At 44.4% G+C, this 16,498-nt stretch overlaps 1 protein-coding gene across 1 annotated transcript in view; it reads right to left on the reverse strand.

The window, feature by feature from the left end:
* ZEB1 (zinc finger E-box binding homeobox 1) overlaps positions 1–16,293 on the reverse strand; it is a gene marked incomplete at both ends in the record, with an annotated part of 163,024 nt that extends 146,731 nt beyond the window's left edge. The window contains 1 exon segment of the mRNA XM_080717062.1: positions 16,236–16,293. Within this exon segment, the coding sequence (XP_080573188.1) occupies positions 16,236–16,293 (58 nt within the window).
* Between the last annotated feature and the right edge of the window lie 205 nt (positions 16,294–16,498).

Raw genomic sequence — 16,498 nt, forward strand, 5'->3', positions numbered from 1 at the left:
ACTTTATTAAGTATATATGGTAGAAAATAATATTAAACTGTAATAATAGGTTCACAAGATGGATCTCAATGTAGAACCAGAAATTAGTAAGTGCCAGAAGTATTCCAGAATCTAGCCAGTAATAACAAATGCAGGGTATTTTACATCTCTGAAGAATTAAAATCAATAGCAATAAAACTACCTTATTCCACAAAATTGAAAATCCACAACATATTTGTTTGGATTGTGATTTATTGATTTGGAAAGAAGGGGGAAAAAAGAAAATATGCAATTGCCCACGAGCATGCAGGGCACAAAAGCGCAGAGCCTGCGTGGAGTAGATTCAGCCACCAGTCTACCCTGTGTGACCTCTGCTCCCAGGAGGCCTTGCAGGGATCACCAAGACGGCAGGAGCAGCGGGCAGACAGCTGCGGGGTGGCAGCATGTCTCCTGGCAATTCCTGTTACGAGCTACAGCATTCCTAACACAGAGGAGCACAAACTCAACAAAGCAGGATGAATCTGCTTTTACTTTTGCAAATGTTTCCACATTCAGAAAAGCAAAAATATTCTCAAATTTTTATCATGTTAACACTTAATTTATAAATACATACACGAGGGTGACTGACATAAATATAACCATGTCACTCCCTGCTCCAAGACTTCTGGCAACTCCCCATCATGTCAAAGATGAAAGTCACAGGCAGCGTGCGGCAAGGCTTCTTTCTTCATCGGCCCTGCCTCAGTCTCCAGCCTCACCCTGGCTGCTGTGCTACGCACCTTGCACAGTTCAGCTAAATGGGACCTGAAGTCCCGCCTTTTCAGATACTGTTCCCCTGTATGGAATATTATTTTCCACATCTTAACTCACACACACCCTGTAAGACTCAGTTTAAACATCATCCTTCTTACACATGACATAAAGTGTCACATAAGTTACCAAACCACATTCCAAAAGTTTTCCTATTTTGTTCCTTCCTACAGAGTACCTCCCCAGGGAAAGGCACTGTATTTGTCATCCACAGTCTTTTTGCCTACTACACCGTAATCCATCATATTCACTACACAGATGAACAAACTCAGGCCCAGATAAATTTAATCATTTTCTCACTTTCATAGACCAACTCAGAGCAGATTCAATATTAGAACCTCAGGCTTCTACCTCCAAGTTCAATGCTCTTTCTATAAACACAACTACAGACAACAGATCAAAAGGAATTATGCATTAACATGTAGACAAGCAGAGCTTAGGGGACCATAAAAACCAGAGCATTAGAACAAAAATAATGGCTTTTCAAGGGATAAGAAAAGGTGATAAGAAAGAGAAAAGCCAAGAATAAGAACTGCATGTTAATGAATTCACTGACATCTACATCTTAGGAAATGAAAAAGGTACCTATCCTCAAATAAATGTATTTGTAGTCATCTTACGAAATTTCAAAGTAAACTAAATTCTTTTCCTTAGCCAAAACAAGGAGAGGAATAAAAAAAAAATAGAAAGATCAAGTATTTATGCCAAAGATAAAATTACGTCCCTTAGTCAGTCCAAGGTAGACGGTGAGGTAAGCAGACAACGCGAGGACAGACGCTCCAGGATAGAGAGCATCAACGCCACGTGGGGCCCAGAGGCCACAAAGGTGACACTCTGCTCCCCAGGCCCCTCCTTGGGCCTCTTTCTCAGAAACAGAACCTTCTGAATGCAAGCACCAAGGGCAAAAGCATCCTGAAGCACTGAGGAGGCACAATGCCATCCCTCTAACTTAAAAATGTTTACACCAGAGAAGAGGATCTGTGCTCCTTACACACTGGACTTTGGGCTCTGAGATAGAGCAAGAAAAAACATTTTAAAAACTTCAAATACAAATTCTCATACTGAATTTTGTGAGTTAAGACTAAGTTTTTTGTCTCTTACAAATTACTGGCAGCTGATTCAGGCAGAGTGCAGATGATGATCAACACAGAACAGTGGACAGAAGCTAACCTGAAATGGTCACACACCTACACCGAAGCTGGGAATCTCTCAACATGGGAGCAAATCTCCACTGAGTGGCAAAGCTTCACAGAATACGAGAAGCATGAAGTGTCAGAGTATGAAAGGGTCTTCATCAAAATTTAAAACCTTTAGCCAGGCGTGGTGGCGCACGCTCGTAATCCCTGCGCTTGGGAGGCGGAGACAGGAGGATTGTCCTGGTTCAGAGCCAGCCTCACTGGTTTAAGAGACCGTTTCCAAATAAAAAATATAAAAATAAGTCTGGGAGTGTAACCCGGAGGTAGAAGGGATTCCAGGAACCCCAGTACTACCAAAAAAAAAAAAAAAAAATTAAAACTTTTGCACTTCAAAAATACCAATGAGAGACCGGCATGGTGACGCATGCTTGCAATCCCAGTACTAAGGAGGCTGAGACTGGAGGATTGTAGTTCGCCACCAGCCTCAGCAACTTAGGGAGGCCCTCTGCAATTTAGTGAGACCCTGTTTCAAAATAAAGAATGAAAAATAGGGCTGGAGGTTTAGCTTGGAGGTAGAATGCCCCTGGGTTCATTCTCTAGTACAAAAAAAAAAAAAAAGAAAGAAAGAAAAGAAGAAAGAAAGAAAGAAAGAAAGAAAGAAAAGGAAGGAAGGAAGGAAGGAAAATACCATTAAGTCTGGGTATGGTGGCGCATGCCTGTAATCCCCAGTACTTGAGAGGCTGAGACAGGAAGATCACAGGTTCAAGGACAGCCTCAGCAAGTAGTGAGACTCTCATCAACCTAGCGAAACCTAAATAAAAATAGAATAGGACTGGGGGTATGGCTTGGAGGTAGAAGGCCCCTGGGTTCTAACCCTAGGACAAAAAAAAAACCAAAAAAAACAAAAATACCATTAAGAAAATCAAAAGACATGCCACAGATAGGGAGAAAGTATTTTAATTTGTGTGTGTTTGGGGGAGCACTGGGGATTGAAGGCATTCTACCTCCAAGTTACACCCTTAGCCTGATTTTATTTCTTATTTGGAAACATAGTCTCACTAGGCTGAGAGACTTGCCAAAATTGCCAAGGCTGGTTTTGAACCTGCTATCTTCCTGTCTCAGCCTTCCAAGTACTGGGATTACAGGCATGTGCCACCAAGCCTGGCTTGGGAAAAAGTATTTTAAATACCCAGATCTAAACAAAGAACTTGAGCATAGAATATATTTTAAAAAACCTCTTACAGCCGGGCATGGTGGCACACGTTTATAATCCCCGCGCTTGGGAGGCTGAGACAGGAGGATCGCGCAGGTTCAAAGCCAGCCTCACCTGGCTTAAGAGGCCCTGTTTTCAAATAAAAAATATAAAATAGGTCTGGGAGTGTAGCCCGGAGGTAGAAGGCCCCTGTTTTCCATTCCCTGTACCACCAAATACAAACAAAACAAGAAAAAAAAAAAAAACCTCTTACAATTCAATAGTAACGACCGAGAAAAGCGGGGCTTAAGAGCCCCGCTAACAACCAATCTCCATCACCACAAAATCAGCGCCTTTCATAGCCAGAAAACACCATCAGCAGAGAAACAAAAAAATCACCAGGCTCCAGAGAGAAGACTGAGAACAGAGCTCAGAGCCACAGAGGAGATACACCGGCCTCACGCCAGAGGACGCGGCAGCAGCACCATACTGCCGGCGGCAGCGGCGAATTCATCGGACGGCTACAGCAAGCCGAGGTGAGCCGCTGCGGAACAGCCAGGCGGGATCTTTCGGCGCAGGAAGCATCTAAAGCTCCCAGTGGCTGAGCTCAGCACACGCTGCAGGGACTCAGAGTGGAAATCAAAATCAGAGAAGAAAAAATACGCCAGCCTCACGGCCGAGGGCGTGGCAGCGGCGCCATATTGCCACCGGCGGCAGCAGCAGCGAATTCACCGAGTCCAGTACAGCTACATCTGCGAACTCAAGAACAGTGAGTCAAATTGCGGGCCCCAGACGAGAAATCCCAGTACTGTACTCCCTGGGACTTGACCCAGTGGGGGAGTGGCGGTGGCAGAGATATCACACCAAAAGAGAACGTGCAACCTGGCACCACCCATATTTTAAAGCAGCCTCTATCGACTCCCTGGGTCGGAGACTCTGTGATACAACCCAGTAAAGGAGTAGTGGGGTCTGAGATACTACAGACTCGAGATCCAGAGCATCTTAAGCTAAGTCATAGTGACCCAAGGGAAGAACCCAGAGAAGGCACAAACTTCCGAAATCATGGGAAAGAGGAATAACACTGGGGCAATGAATGCCCACAACCCCACAACATCAGAACCCGATAAAACAGAAAATCAGAGATTTCTAGAAGATCAAATCAGGAAAATAACTGTAGAAATAATAGAGGTGCTACGAAAAGAATTCAGAGAGAGCCAAAAAGAGATAAAGGATGCAATTAATGAAGTAAAGGCCTCAATTCAAAGCACGAACAACCGATTAGACCACATGGAGAACAGAATCTCGCTCTTAGAAGATGAGCAATCCAAAAATGAACGCATAGTTTCTAATCTAGAAAAGAATATCCGACAGCAGGAATCTGACATTGAAGAAATATGGGCCCATTTTAAGAGAGCTAACCTAAGAATAATTGGAATAGAGGAGGGAAAAGAAAGTGAAACCAAAGGGATCAACAATCTCTTCAAGGAAGTAATAGCAGAAAATTTTCCAAACATAGAGCAAGAGGTCGATACACAGGTCCAGGAAACTTATAGAACTCCCTTTAGACAGGATCCGAGAAGAGGATCCCCACGCCACATAATTGTCAAAATGACCAATGTGGAAGCCAAGCAGAGAATCTTAAAGGCAACAAAAACAAAGGGCCAAGTGATATTCAGAGGCAAACCAATTAGAATCACTCCAGACATCCCAAACCAAGTCATGAGAGCCAGAAGGGCTTGGAGTAACATATTCCCAACTCTGAAAGAAAACAACTTCCAGCCAAAAATTTCCTATCCAGCAAAACTTTCTATCAAATTAGATGGAGAAATAAAAAGCTTCCATGACAAACAGAAACTGAAGGAATTTATGTCTTCAAAACCAGCGCTAGAGAAAATACTCAGAGAGATTAACTACAAAGAAGAAATAGGTAACACACACCAGAACCAGAGAAACAAGATTTTCTATCCAACAGACAACTAAGATTGGTTATCTGTGGAGATTCGTTATTTATGTTAGTCTTTTACCTATCTCTAAATTGTATTGTTTGCCTTTATTGTTGTTAATTTTTAGGATGTCTAGTTGAAATATTAATATACCTTCAGATATAGCATTTGGAAATATTTTATCCAATTCTATTAGTAACTTTTAACTCTGTTTACATTGTCTTTGGATATATAATTTTTTTTTATTTTTTAGGGAGTTTGTATACTCTTCTGTTGCCTGTGCCATTGAAATCATATCCAAGAAATCACTGCCAATTTCAATGTTGTGAGGTTTTATGACCCAGATTTTCTCCTAAAAGTTTATAGTCTTAAGATTTATATTTAGGTCTTTTATCTATTTTGAGTTAATATTTGTATATGGGATTAGGTAAGGGTCCAATTTTATTCTTTTCCATGTATTATTTTTCAACAATATTTAGTTAAAAGATTATTATTTCCACCACCAAATGTTCGTGGAAACCTTTTCAAAAATAACTTGACAATATAGGGAAGAATTTAGCTCTAGGCTTGTATTTAACTCCAATGGTTTATATATCTGCCTTTAGAACAGTACTACACTGTTTCAATTATTGTAGCTTTATATGGTTTGAAATCAGAAAATATATGTCTTCTAGCTTTGTTCTTTTTCAAGATCGTTTTGGGTATCTAGAACTCATATTCCATATTAGGATAGATTTTTTTCTGAAAAATAAATATATAAATATATGATAGTTTCACCTAAAAAAATAGAAAAAAATATTCTCTGGTAAGAAAGAAAGCAAAAAGAAATATTGAAATGTTATCTTTAAGTCATCAAAAGCTTGGTATCAGACAAATGAAACTGTTATGTGAGATTATCATTTTTAATTTTGGATAAATTGCTATAATACTAGACATCAACCACTAAGCCAAGCATGGGAAGGAGGGATGGGGAGAGAATGGGGTGGGGATCGGGTGGGGGCTGACTGGGTGATGTGTGCATGTATGTCTACAAAAGTTTGTATCCCACTATGATGTATGAATACAGTGCACCAATAAAAAATTAAAAAAAAACAATTCCATAGTAAAAAAGATAAGTAACCCAATTAAAAATGGACAAAAGTTTTGAATAAATAGTTCAGCAATGAAAATTACACCAAAAGACATTCAAACATCAATGAAAACCAGATGACACGCTCACAAGCCTACTACAATGGCTAAAATTAAAAACATAGACAAATGTTTGCAAGGATGTGGAGCAACCAGAACTCTCAAACACTGCTCATGGGAGTAGAAATCTTACAAGCATTTACACTGGGGCAAATCTGTTACCAAATTAACCATGCCCTTCCCATATGACCGAGCAATTCTAACCCTAATATATGCCCAAGAAACATGCCAGCATATAGTCATATAAAATTGACGTGTGACCATTCAGAGTTTTGTTAATCAGAAAAAAGTAAAATTACTATGCCCATTTTAAGTGGGTTGCAATACAACAGAACGCTATTCAGTAGTACAAAAGGAATGAACTCACATACTACGAATCTCAAGAATAGTCAGCTAAAGAAAGAAGACACGAGTAAAATAGGATGATTCCACTTCTAAAATAATAAATACAGTATTTACTGACCAAAAGCAGACACATCATTGGTTGCTTAGCCAGAGACTGGGACAATTAGCTGAGATCAGGAACAAGGACCCTTTTGGGGATGAAGAAAATGTCCTATGTGTTGACTGTGTTGCTGGTATACAAGTATACATATAAGTCAAAACTCATAAAAATGTACATGCACAATGATGTATCTTCTTACATGTAATTATACCTCAATAAAGTGTATTAAAATACACACAGCCAGGCGTGGCGGCACACACTTGTAATCTCCGCGCTTGGGAGGCTGAGACAGGAGGATTGCACAGGTGCAAAGCCAGCCTCAGCTACTTAGTGAGGCTCTCAGCAACTTAGTGAGACCCTGTTTCCAAATAAAATATAAAATAGGTCTGGGAGGATAGCCTGGAGGTAGAAAAGCCCCTGGATTCCACCTCCAGTACCACCACGCACACACACACACGCACACGCACGCACGCACGCACGCACGCACGCACACACACGCACAGCATTCACTTTTGTCTTGTCTTAGGACCACCTTAAATCTATACCATAAGTACAAAGCAAGACAATCATCTTCTGAAAATGCTCTAAAGCAAACGAATGAACAGCTGCGGACTCCATACTGCTAGGCTATTCAAGTATTTTTTGTGTGGCACTAGGGCTTGAACCCAGGGGCATTCTACCTCCAAGCTACACCTTCAAGCCCTACTTCATTTTTATTTGGAAACAAGGTCTCTTCAGGTTGGTGAGAGTGTAACTGCTGAGACTGCCCCTGAGCCTGTGATCGTCCTGTCCCGGCCTCCCAGGTACGGGATTGCAGGCGTGCGCTCGCACACGGGCCTACGCGCTTTACACAGAAAGCGCACCGTTTCGCTTCCTTGGGCTTAGGCTCTCTCATTTACGCAGCTGAGTAAGAAGAGAGCATTCTCCTTGAAGTCCAAGTCAATATTATACATAAAGGTGATGTAGCGGCGAAGCCCCTCTCAATGTAATGCTCCTTAAACACAAGCTCCAGGCGGCCTTCCTAAGACGGTCCTTCGAGCCAGGTCTTCCTGAAAGACCGGTCACAAACTGCATCAGGACGAGACGTTAGTGTTTATGTCCGGAAACTTGAGTCTGTGGCTAATTTAACAAACAGCCTCATCTAAGGGCAGCACAACTAAACAAAGAGAAAGGTCAAAGCTATAAAACACATTTCCTAGCAACAGTTTTTGAGACAGTGGTTACATTAGTTAGAATAATTATTAATTACTGGACAAAAAATTGGCAATTTGATGCAAGATGCATTTAAAACAAATTTAATAAAATTTTACTTATTTATTGGTATGAGGGACTGCACGCAGTAGCATTCAGCCTCTGAACTATACCCCCCAGCTCTTTTATAAGATTTTTTTCTTTTGAAACAGAGTATTGCTAAGTTGCTGAGGCGGGCCTCAAACCTGTGATCCTCCTGTCTCGGCCTCCCAGGTACTGGGACACCAGGCAGCACCACCACATCTGGCTGTAAGTAAAAACGTATATGAATACTCACTGAGTGTGTAACATGCACTACACACAATGCTTCCCTGACCTCATGTGGCCGTCCCAACTCTGAGATTACCACGTCCATTTACGTAAGGAAACGCAAGCACAGAGAGACTAAGCAACTTGGTTCAGGTGAGACCATTGGTAAAATGCAAGATCAACCACATTCTTAACTACTATGTTCATTCCGCTTAAGAAAGAAACACTATATTAAAAAATGGGAACTCCTGATACACAAAAGACCTAAAGATGAAAGGTAAATACACTATGAAACTAATAGAAAAAAATTCCAAGAAAGTATTTTTGTAATCAATGGATTAGGAAGGACTTCTTAGTACCCATAAAGTCAAAATTTTCATGGAGTTGAATACATAAGATTAGTTAATTTCTGAACCATAGTCAAAGTCGACAGATGATTGACACACTGGGAATTATTACACAATAAGTCTGGGAACTCAGCAAGAAGTAGAAATGCACCTGTAAAGACAGCAGAGGTATGAGCAGGCTGGGTATGGAAAGAGGAAACCAAATGTCTGGCAAGGTACGAAGAAATCACCAGCCTCCTGGCACACAAAGACACCCAGAGCAGCCATGAGATTCTACTTAACAACTGCCAAATTAGCAAAAGGTAAGATGTTGTAGGGTACCAAAGGCTGGCAAAATGTGAAACAACAGGAATTCTTACACACTGCAGATGAGGGTAAAAACTAGCACTGCCATTTTAGAAGCTAGCTACAAGAATTTAGTAACATCAGTGACCGACCTAGACCTGCAATACCATGCTGGCTGGTGTCAACCTGGATATCTATCATTAGAGGAATTAATAAATATTGGTGCTTACTGTAACACAGGCACCATTGCAGTGAGAAGCAAGGCACCGGATGTACATTCAGCAGTAACAGATCTCAACTGGAGGTAGACAGCAATTATGGGTACACAAGCCACAGAAACAACTACAAAATGTTACAACAGAATGCAACCAAGAGCATGCTGGGTACAGGGAAGGACAGGAAAGAGAAGTGGGAGTAGAGTCTGGGAATGACAATCCAATCCAAATGACAGCATTCTTCTAAATAAAATAAACCTTGTACCTAAAGTGCTTTAAGCGATACAGTTATATATCAGCTACCAAATTTGATAGATTTAGGGTGTATTCATTCGAGTCACCCCCCCATGCCATTTTGGCATGGGGCTGTATTTCTATTTTCTGTATTTCTATCTTCCTAATAAACATCTTTAAATCTTAAAAAAAACAAATTTGATAGATTTATACATACATTAGAAATTCCTTTATCTGGGATGACTGAACATTCCACATAAAACATTTTGGGCTTAACTATGATAAATTTGAAAATTAATGGCACCTAGTTCTTGTTTGTTACCATCACAGATAAAATGCTCAGCTGGCCTAATAAAGAACACCCAACAGGCGTCTGAAAAGCTGTGGCCTGGTGCAAACTCAGTAGTAATGCAAACCTGGCAAAGTCATGGATCTCCTCCAAAATGATTTCACTTTCTTTTCTTAATGAATAATACTTATTCACACAGAATCACGTTTTCACTCCAACTCCCTCTCCTGTTGCCAAAAGAGAAAATAAGACAAACAAAAACCAAAAAAGAACCAACACCCCAGAGACTATCAAAAGACACTGAGGACGGCGGCACAGCACAGGAGTGGGCAGAAACGCGGGCCGCCAGAGATGCAGCGGCTTCCAGCCTTTGCCAGCATCCACAGAGCAAGGCTAGCTTGATCCCGAGTCGACTCCGCTCTCCTCTAAGGACTTCACCTACACACTATTCCACACGCCGCCATATCTGCCACTGTGTCCCCTCCTCAAAGCACACGCTCAAGTTTCCTCTGGAGTGTCTACTTACAGGCCCTAACATCTCTGTGTCAGGTAAAACATGATTTTGGACAAGATAACTTTTCACGTTAATCAAGACACTAGTCACAGTCAAGTGATATCCAAAGAATAATGGGGTCCCACTTTATTTGCTTGCATGTTTTGTGGTACTGGGGACTGAACCAAGGTATTCCACCCCTGAGCTACGACTCCAGCCCTATGTGGTGATTGTATTTTGAAACAGGGTCTCACTAAGTTGCAGAGGGCCTCACTAGACTGGTGGCAAATCTGTGATCCTCCTGTCTCAGCCTCCCAAGTACTGGGATAAGAAGCATGTACCAGCACACCTGGCTATGGGGTCCCATTTTACAAAAATAAAATAGCAATGAAAATATTTAAAATATCTACACGTTTGAAATTAGGATTTAAAAAAAAACAACAAGAGGACTTTCAACACAGAAAACAATAAGAAACATGAGAAACTGCATAATTTGTAAACTTATATTCCATTCAATTTAACTTTAAATGTGGATGGGGGAGGGGAAAGGAAGACGGAATTAAGCGCTCACAAGGCCGCACTGATGTAGTTACCACAAAAGAGATAAAGGTTTTCCCAGACAGTCTCCTGCCTCCAGTTCCACATGCGGAGTGTTGATCATGAGCAGGAACGCGCACAATAGTCCTTCCTTATCCACAATTCCACCTTCGAGTTTGTTACTTGCACTCAACGATAGTCCAAAAGTATTAAATGAAAAGTTCCAGAAATAATTCATAAATAAGTAACTTTTACTATAATCATTCTATTTTACTATTGGTTGCTAATAATGTCTTACTATGCTTGACTCCTAAGTTTTATCACTGTTACATAAGTAACACACAGGGTCCAGTTCTACCCAAATTCATGGCACTGGCGCACATCTTGAATTCCCGTGAATTACGGGGCTCCTGTACAGTCCTGTGCTACTACCACTGATTTGGTCAACGACAAGCCACATATCCAAACGTGGCCCCACGAGATCGTGCAGCTTAGTGATGGCGTCTTAGTTTGTGTAAGTGCACACTATGGATTTACACAATGACAAAACTGCTGAGCACACTTTCCCCAGGATGTATCCCCATGTTTTTAAGTGTTATAGGATTATTTATGAACAGATAAATGTAATCTCTGTGTATAAAGAAAATGTCTTGAACAGGAAGCAATTTGAAAAAATAAATGAGGGAAAATAACCTAAGAGAATGAAAAGTAAGAAAATGAAGTTTTAGAGTCATAACACAAGTACACCTGGCCTCGGATTCTTTTCTGTTTTTGCTCTTCCTCTGGAAATCCTCCAATTTATCTACAACCATTTAACACAATTAGTAAAATCCTAAATATTAATTTTTTTCTTCTGAAAAGAAACAAGGCAAATTTCACTTATTAAGAAGCATTGTTACTTAATATATTGCCGTACTTTCACGCAACCCAGTTTCAGGTTAACAATTAGCATAACCCACCTACATGAAGCTTAAAATCCAGACAGCAGTCAGCCCATCCTGAAAAAGTTTATGTAGTGCAGTTACCGTCCTAGGAATGATTCCTCCAGCGTTACAATATGCAATGCTATCTCGTCCAAAGGAGAGATTATTTCCTTTGGCAATGCCTAAAGATCAGTTTTAATTATCTTAAAATGTGTATCTTTAATAAAAATTCAAGTGCATCCCCAAGAACTGCTGCAATAGCAAAAATATATTACTTCACTTTAGGTCAAACTAGGCTTCTCTGTGCACAATAACACAGTTCACACACACATTTTAAACTAAGGTTGCAACAAAACTACCCATCAAGCTATCTGACCTCCAGCTCACGCCTTGGCTATTCACCTAGAAATACGTACACCATTTACTCTTTTAAGGTGTTTTTTAAAACCACTTTATTGTCTAACCAGGGCACTTTTCTAGTTTAACATTTTTTGAAATTTCTCTCAGCAACACACTTTCAACTTGTATCTCTATTAGAAATGACTATATATTTCCCCAAGAAACAGTCCTGCTGCAAAGACTGACAATTTCCAATGTTAAATACTATTTCTCCAACCTCAACTCTTCTCACATCTCACTTCCTAAGGCATATCTGCTTCCAGCATCTGCATGCCGATTCTCCTGTCCCACTGCAACTCAACACAGGCAGGTGGGAGGAGCCAGCAGCGAAACTCCACATGGTACTGCAACCCATTCACATCTGGCTCTAATCACACGCTTCCAGGAAGGCAAGAGGAGGAGATAAAAAACATCACTACGAGAGGTAATTAGGCTATCATCTCAAAAATATCATCCCGAACTTAACAGAAGGTGCTCGCCACATGCTTCAAAGCCACTGAAATTTTAAGCACAGGATGGTATGGAATTTCAAAAATACTGGAGACGTGGAAAAGGAGCAAAAAAGAAAGTATTAAGCAAACATTTCCCATGCTTTGACATCAGGGCCATCTCGAGTGACTGATGCTTTCATTATCAGGTACTTTTACGTTATCCTCTATGCTACAGTTACATACTTCATGACTTTGTAGTAAAGTTCCTCAACTCATAAAAAAAAAAAAAAAAAAAAGTAACTGAGCCAGGCACGGTGGCGCACACTTGTAATCTCAGAATTCGGGAAGCTGAAACAGGAGGATCTCAGACAGCCTCGGCTACTTAGTGAGGCCCTTTGCAACACAGGGAGACCCTGTTTCAAAATAAAGAACAAAAAATAGGGCTGAGGGTGTAGCTAGGAGGTAGAATGCCCCGGGTTCCATCCCTGGTACCAAAAAAAAAAAAAAAAAAAAGTCCACACCTATTTACTATTGGGCTCTCAGGAATTAGAACAGCAATTAAAGCAATATTTGTCAGGAAATAGAAACCTGTATTTACACACATTCTCTCTTCTCTCTCTCCTCTCTCTCTCTCTCTCTCTCTCTCTCTCTCTCTCTCTCTCTCCATAAGAAGTTCACACGGGCTTACCTGACAACTGAGGTAATTCTTATTCACTAAAGATAAACAGCATGACTGCTGCATTAGGATACTGATATTAGAGCATTTAACATCTAACATCCTTAAAAGAATTAGGGAAATACATAGTTGTAACATTCAACCTAACCAAAGTCTTAAAATTTATAGTTATATTAACATATTATACGGATACAAAAAGACATAATTAAATACATTAAGTTCCATGTGATTATTTATATGTAAAAGTTAAAATTTCAATTCATATCGTTTTCTGAAAAGTAGTAATTCTTTGAGTAGAAGGATGCAATAATTAATCAACTTTGAATAATCAATCAATCACTGCACTCAGAAGCCACAAAGCTTGTCCTCCTGACTTTGTAATTGGTAAATTTATACAATGCTCCATCCCTAACTTGGGAGACAGGGTGTGGGAAGGCCACCAGTAGGAAAAGGACTTGAGGGAAAGGAAAAATAAAAATCAATAGCAAGCCGGTTATGCTAGTGATAGTGTGTCTATTATCCCAGTACTTGGGAGGCTGAGAGAGGAGGGCTCCCAGGCTGGAGGCCAGCCTCAGCAACTAAGTGAGATCCTGTTTCAAAATAAATTAAAAAATAAAATAGGGATGGATGTGTAGCTAGCTCTGAGGTGGAATGCCCTGGACTCCGTCCCCAGCACCACCAAAAAATAAAATACATAAATCACCCACATCTGAGTGACTGCTGGCTAACACCCACTTCAGTGTCTATCTGCCATATAGCCTAAGTTATGAAAAATTTATTCACAATATTATCAATTAAATGCAATTTTCCTCATCATACTTATCGACTAACATTTTTAACACTTAAACATATGCTTTCAGGAACTGTATGGATAAAAAGGGGTTAAAAAGCACAGTAAACACACAAGTGCAGATAATCATTACAGTTCCTTCTCCAAGCCTAAACCTTCTTTAAGGGTAATAATACAACTGTTTGTTTTAAAACAAGACTGAATTGATACTGATCTCAAAATTTTTAAATCTTTAATTTATAAAATTATTCAAGCTAAAACATTCCTAGGTCTTTCTCATCTCAGTAAACTAAAGAATGCTATGCCTAATTTATACCCAGGCTAGTTTTGAGTAACAATAAAACTCAGAATTCTACGAAGATCCCAATCAGCACAGAAGGAGATAGCCAGCCGCGTATGCCTGCATCAACACTCATTTTTGTTAGCATCCTCTACTGGCGGCTTCCAAAGACAGCAAGAAGAAATGGTGCTAATGACAGGAACCCATCTACCTGCTCTTCCGTCCACGGGAATCAATCAGCATGCGGTCAACAGTACCAGAGTACATTACACACACACACACACACACACACACACATAGAAAGCAGAATGTGGAAAAATGAATGAGAAGGCAGATTTTTAAAATACAACGAAGCATTCAATTACAAGCAGCAAAAATCAATTTATGCAGTTCCACTGGCACTCCTTTGAAGATGACCAAGATCATTAGCATGCAGCTGCCCCACAAGGTGGATGGTTTGGCCAAACCGTGCTCAGCTGGCTCGCCCCTGTCAAGTGACATTCCTTGATATTCCTATTAATATCAGGCTGGCCTCTACCTGAAGATCCCTGAAGATAAATTCCAGAAAGGAAATGAAAATGTTTTACTGAAGCCTTAGCAGTAAAATCTGCATACCTTATTTCGACAAAAATATCACTTACACATAAATACCGCATCTGCCACGGTATACATCACTATTTCTTCATCAAAAGGATGAGGTAACACATTTGCCGGCAATTCTCTCCGAAAACACATCTGCAACTTAAATATGCCTGCGTCGCTGGGGAATATTAGCCAGCACCTACGTGAGGCTTCACAACAAAATGGCATATAACTTCATTTCTCGTCTGCGAAACAGGCGGCTCGAGGCAGCGGCGCGGCGGCGAGGGCCGGCAACGCGAAACGCCTTCGAGAACAAAAAGAAAGCGGAGGACGGGCCAGGCGGGCGGACGGCGGGTACCTGTGGTCGCGCGCGACCCCAACACCTTTTGTCTTCCGGGCGCCGGGCACGGGGCCGCGGCCGTGCGGTGCTCCGGCCCCGGCCGGGCTTCCGAGGATCGAGCACAAAGGGGCCCGCGGCCGCGAGGCGGCCGGTCACTCCCCTCGAGGAGCCGGCCGGCTGACAGGCGCGCGGGGCCCGCGCTCCCCCGCCTACCTGCGCGCGCCGCCATCGGCCGCGGCGGGGGGCTCCTCTCCCCGGCGGCGGCCCGGCCCCGGCCGGCCCCCGGCCCTCGGCATCGGGGAGCTGCCTCCCGGGGCGGCGTCCGCGCCGCGGGCTCGGGCGGGAGCCGCTCCCGCTCAGGTCCACCCGCCGACGGCGGCGCGGCGCTGGCGGCTCCCGCTCGCGTCGGCGTGTCGTCAGCAGCCGCGAGCCCTGACGGCCGGCGGGGCGCGCTTCCAGCCAGGTGCGGCGGCCGCCCCGCCCGCCCTACCTGCGGGGCCGCCCGGCGCGCGCGACGCTGAGCCGGGGGCCGGCCGAGGGCGGGGGGCGCGGGACCCGGACCCGCAGGAGCCCCGTGCGGGGGCGCAGCCTCGGGGTCGGGGCCGGCCGCGGCCTCCCCGGCGCCGTCGCGCTCCCCGCGCCCCGCGCCCCGCTCCCCGCGCGGACGCCCGGCCGCGGGATGCTCGGCGGGACGCGGCAGGTACGCGGGGGGCGCCGGCGCGAGACAATGCCGCCGGCCGGGCGCCGCTCCCCGCGCCCGCAAAGTGCCGCCGCCGCCCGCGGGCGCAACTTCCCCAAAAACCGAAAGCGCGCGGCGGGCGGCCCGCGCGGGTCCGCGGCGGGGTCTCCGGTGCGGTCCGCGGCCCGGCAGCCGCCGCCCGCGCCCCGCCCGCCCGCGCCCCGCGCCCCGTAACTTTGCCGCACGCGCTCGGCGCACTTTGCCCGCGGCCCGCCGCGCCCGCCGCCGCCCGCAAGTTTCCCGGGCCGGGGGCGCGGGCCGGGGGCGCGGGCCGGGGGCGCGGGCCGGGGCCGGGGGCGGCGGCGGCGGCGGCGGCGGCGGCGGCGGCGGCGGCTAACGGTCCCGCGCAGGCCAGGTGAGCCACATAACGGTCCCGGCGGCGGCGCGACTTTGCACTTTCCCACTCCGCCGCCCGCCGCCCGCCGCCGCCGCGCCCGCCCGCCCGCCCGGCCCCGGCCCCGGCCCCGGCCCGCCGCGCTCACCGCTGTTGCGCCGCGGGTTCGCCTGCTTTCTGCGCTTACACCTGGGGCCATCCGCCATGATCCTCGCGCTGGTGTCTAAACGCTCGAGTCACCTCCTCCCCGCCTCCGCCCGCGCCCCGCCCGCGCGCCCCGCCCCCGCCGCACCTGGTTTACGACACTCGCGGCTTTACGACATCACCTTCGCTACACCTACAGCCGCGCGCTCTACGGCCGGAACCGCGTTGCTAGGGCCGGCGCTTTGCGGCCGCCGCCGGAGCCCCGCC

This window comes from Muscardinus avellanarius (genome assembly GCF_963383645.1).
Source record: "Muscardinus avellanarius genome assembly, chromosome: 20".
Classification (NCBI taxonomy): Eukaryota; Metazoa; Chordata; class Mammalia; order Rodentia; family Gliridae; genus Muscardinus; species Muscardinus avellanarius.